A 3,773-nucleotide genomic window follows, 5' to 3' on the forward strand; every position below is an offset into this window, starting at 1 on the left:
ACCGAAGGACAGAAAGTTAAAAGATGTGTCCGTGCTTGTGCTGTGCTTGTTCTTCGTTTATTGTTTGGTTGGGGTTTGCTTTGTTTTTCTTTTGATTTAGGTTAACTGTAGTTTAGACCCAAGAGCTTATTTGACCCTGGCAGCTTAAGTACAGAAGCAAAGAAAGGATTGTTGGTTTTCAATGTGAAGAAGCAAACTTTCAACCATTTGCTTGGAAGCCTATTCTGTTGGGAATGGCAAGAAATCTACCCACAGCTTTCTTCATCTAGGTTTGACTCAACACTCTGAAGAGAAGTGAAAAACTATCTTCTCAATGGAAGATGACTGTGAACCTGAGCAGAGCTCCTGGGCTCATTTACCTGATGTCTGTCTGAGGCACATCTTCCATTGGCTGGATGACAGGGACAGATCTCAGGCTGCCTTGGTCTGTAAAAAATGGAGTTGGGCCATGTACTCAGGATCCCTCTGGAGAAGAAGAACCATCACATTCTATGGCCGACAGTCAAGGGCACAGACACTGGAGTTTCAAAGTGCACTGTGGTATGTCAAGAAATTTGGCAAGTATTTGGAGCACCTTGAGATCAAGTTATCAAATCCTTCCAATACTGCCTTTACCCAGAAATTTCAAGTGATTATGAGAGGTCTTCTTTCACATCTGGGTAAGTGTAACAGTCGCCTGGTATCCTTGAGCATCAAGTACCTGGAATTAGACCGCTTGATCTGGAAAAACACGGTCAGGGCTCAGTTTATCAAGAACTTAGCTACCTTCCTGAAAAGAATGAGCAAACAGCTTGATTATCTCAACTTAAAAGGAGCAAGAGTAACTTTGGAAGAAGGCTGTGAGCTTCTGAATTCTCTGAGCTGCTTGACAAATAAAAGCTTTGTATCTGAAATCAATATTGAGGATTTCTTCAGTCTCCACCTTCCTGTCTACAGCAGCACCTTGTTCCACCAAACTATGTCCAAGTTCCACAGCCTGGTCATCCTGACTTTCAATTATAACTGCATCTCTGATGAACTGCTGGACGTCCTGCAAGAGCAGAGCGCTCATTCCCTGTGCACCTTGAATATCAAATGTCATATCCGTGACCCACACAGGCAAGTGGTCTTGGGAATGTCATGGGCAAACTTGGCTAAGAGAGCCCCAAAACTGAACGTGAACTTCTTCTTTGAAAGAGTGATGAAGCATGATCACCTAGCCAGGATCCTGCTAGTGGAGATCCCAGTAAGAAGCATCAGTCTAAGGAGCTGCTATTTCAGTAACCCAGACTGGACAATGAGACCTACCCTCACCAACCTCCTTCCAGCCTATTGGCATGTTCTGCAGGTAAGGGAAACAATAATGACACCTTACTGCAGAATCACAAAGCTAAGCAAAGTAATCATACAGGCCTTCTGCATGTCATCAGTCATCAACAGGAATTCCTGACTGCCTCTGGTTTTTGTTCAGAGGGTAATTATCGTTAAGTGAATCATTCTGCTATAGTCTCCAGCTATATATAGCAGATACATATCGGCTTCAGCTATAGTCTAGTTCTGGTAGCTATCCTTGTCCAGTTACAAACCCCCATTATGCTAGTCTTTGCTGTCAGGCTGATGTCAGATTGCCCTCACAAAAAGCTAAACCACAAGAAATACAGGTGGCTATAGTATCAGCTGTGAGCAGAAAGAACCTTTCAGGCAGGAAAATGTCATTTTTGTAAGAGCCTTAGGCTTATTCTGGGTAGACACCTTCATGTTTAGTAACTGAGAAGTTTGTAATCCTTTCAGATTTTTCTGAATCCCACCCTTTTGCAGGGAAATCTGCACGTGAGGAAAATAGTCTGTGCACCTTGTTTGCTTACAGTGCTGTAGCCTGCATCAACCCATACTGATGGTTTTGCTCCATTTTGGCAATACACAAATGTCTTACAGCACACGTACATTAACTGGTGTCCATGTGAAAATACCAAGGATGTGTCACCAAAGGTGTGCATCAGCTGACCCATATAAATGACCATCAGGTCTTCACATGCCTGAGGGAAGCACATGGTCTTATACCCAACTGTTGCTGACGGCATCGTAGAGTTTCCAAAAAACAGAGAGATCTGTAAAGCATTCTAGAAATTGTCTTTCCATCTGCTGTCGTAGCTGAGATAATTTCCAGTATGTCAAATAAGGTCATGGCGTGAGCTGTGGGTGCAGCATTTTCTAATGGTAACAGAAGTTGTCTGTGTCCTAGGACTGTATGTAATGCACACGGGAACCCCCATCTTAACAGGAGAGTGGAGATAATTGTAGCATATACTGTTGTCATAACACAAAACTGATTATCTGCTGTCAAGGTACAAAACTGATCTGCTGACAGCCACACGAGTTCATACAATTGGGAAACTTATTTACTGAACTCTCTGGCTGTGCTCACAAGCTCTGTTCTGCAGCACTAACCATGATCATTCTTTTTCAAGAAATTGACACTTGAACTAAACAACGGCCATGAGCTGCTGGATGATGAGCTGCTGCAGCTCATCTTAACATGCAAGAGGTTGTTATTCCTGAAAGTCTGGGCATTTCTAAGTGTCACCTTTATCGAGAGGCTGCTACAAAACCGTGTGGAAAGGAAATGCATTTTGACTACCATAAAGGTAAGACTTTGTGCTTCAGATCTCCCATTCCCTTCCTCTCTCCAATACCCAGAGAAAGGTGAGTCCCCATGCTCATAGAAAGGTCACTTACAGAAATGTTAACATAACTACCTCTACTGTATTATGTTTTAGCATTATAGAGAGTCTGAGAACCACTCACAGCAATGGGGCTTTCCAGCGTACTTTACCATGTACGGAATACCACAGAAGTTTAATTAAGAAGCCCCAACAATTCCACAAGTCCTTCCTAGACTGGGGTTCCCTCTGCCACTGCTAGTTCAAGCTAGGGATTCTCCATCACCTCCCTGGTCCAGTGTTTATGCCTATTCTTAAATTGAGGCAGGTGGGTTGAATCCGACTAAACTGCAAAAAGATCTAAACACATCTCACACTGGCAGTGCTGTGTTGAGCTGGGGCCGGACCACAACTGTAGCTGGTGTAAACCATGCTGTCATGCTACTTTGTGTGCTAGATTCTGAATTCCATAGATCCCAAACCTATGCATATCCCAGGGGTACCCATCAGTTCCAGGGGTAAAAGGAACCTTGCTTTTCCCAAAAAGTCTTTGGCAGGAGATGATGTTTTCAGTCCATTTGGAGTGAAAACAGAGTAAAAGCTCAAGATTTTAGTCAAACCCTATGAATCTGGCATCTCTAGATTCCTCATTAGTCACAAAGGCTTCTTGTCATGAGCTTTAATGGGCTTAGCCTGCTCCATGTATCTGAGACATGACTGTCATGCATGCAGGTCAGGATTTACACAGCCCGACCAGAGAGCAGCGAGGAGGATCGGCTGTTGCGTGACATTTACAGGAAGTTCAAATACCTGATTGATTCAGAGCTTAATTATTTTGTCATCACTTACCCACTGGTGTAAACCACAGCGAGAGAGAAGAACCCAGTGACATCTGCAAGCAATGAATGGATTTGGAGGGTGTTAGTAAGGAATTTGAATCTTGGCAGCAATGCCTCTAAAAGGAAGATATCATTACAGCGAGAGAGAGGCAAGGGACAATTTTACACTCCATGCATTAAAATGTTGGACTTGGGAACTGGCTTCCTGTGTCTCCAGCATAATTTATTCTTGTGCCTGCTTTGTTCTTCCTTGCCAGAACCAAAGGAAGCAGTGAGCCCTTTTTCACCCTTAGAG

At 43.5% G+C, this 3,773-nt stretch overlaps 1 protein-coding gene across 1 annotated transcript; it reads left to right on the forward strand.

The window, feature by feature from the left end:
- The first annotated feature begins 313 nt into the window (after window positions 1-313).
- FBXO39 (F-box protein 39) lies at window positions 314-3,500 on the forward strand. The gene is made up of 3 exons (XM_010011374.1): window positions 314-1,327; window positions 2,448-2,624; window positions 3,372-3,500. Exons 1-3 carry the CDS (start codon window positions 314-316, stop codon window positions 3,498-3,500), a joined length of 1,320 nt encoding a protein of 439 aa, XP_010009676.1.
- The last annotated feature ends 273 nt before the right edge of the window (window positions 3,501-3,773 follow it).

Source organism: Nestor notabilis, unplaced genomic scaffold (genome assembly GCF_000696875.1).
Source record: "Nestor notabilis isolate BGI_N333 unplaced genomic scaffold, ASM69687v1 scaffold28323, whole genome shotgun sequence".
Lineage (NCBI taxonomy): Eukaryota > Metazoa > Chordata > Aves > Psittaciformes > Psittacidae > Nestor > Nestor notabilis.

Excerpts from the sequence above, each read along its gene's own strand:
- FBXO39 (XM_010011374.1), top strand. The coding sequence starts at position 314 with ATGGAAGATGACTGTGAACCTGAGCAGAGCTCCTGGGCTCATTTACCT. Across the intron at positions 1,328-2,447 it reads CCTATTGGCATGTTCTGCAG|AAATTGACACTTGAACTAAA; the intron begins GTAAGGGAAACA and ends TTCTTTTTCAAG. Across the intron at positions 2,625-3,371 it reads GCATTTTGACTACCATAAAG|GTCAGGATTTACACAGCCCG; the intron begins GTAAGACTTTGT and ends TCATGCATGCAG.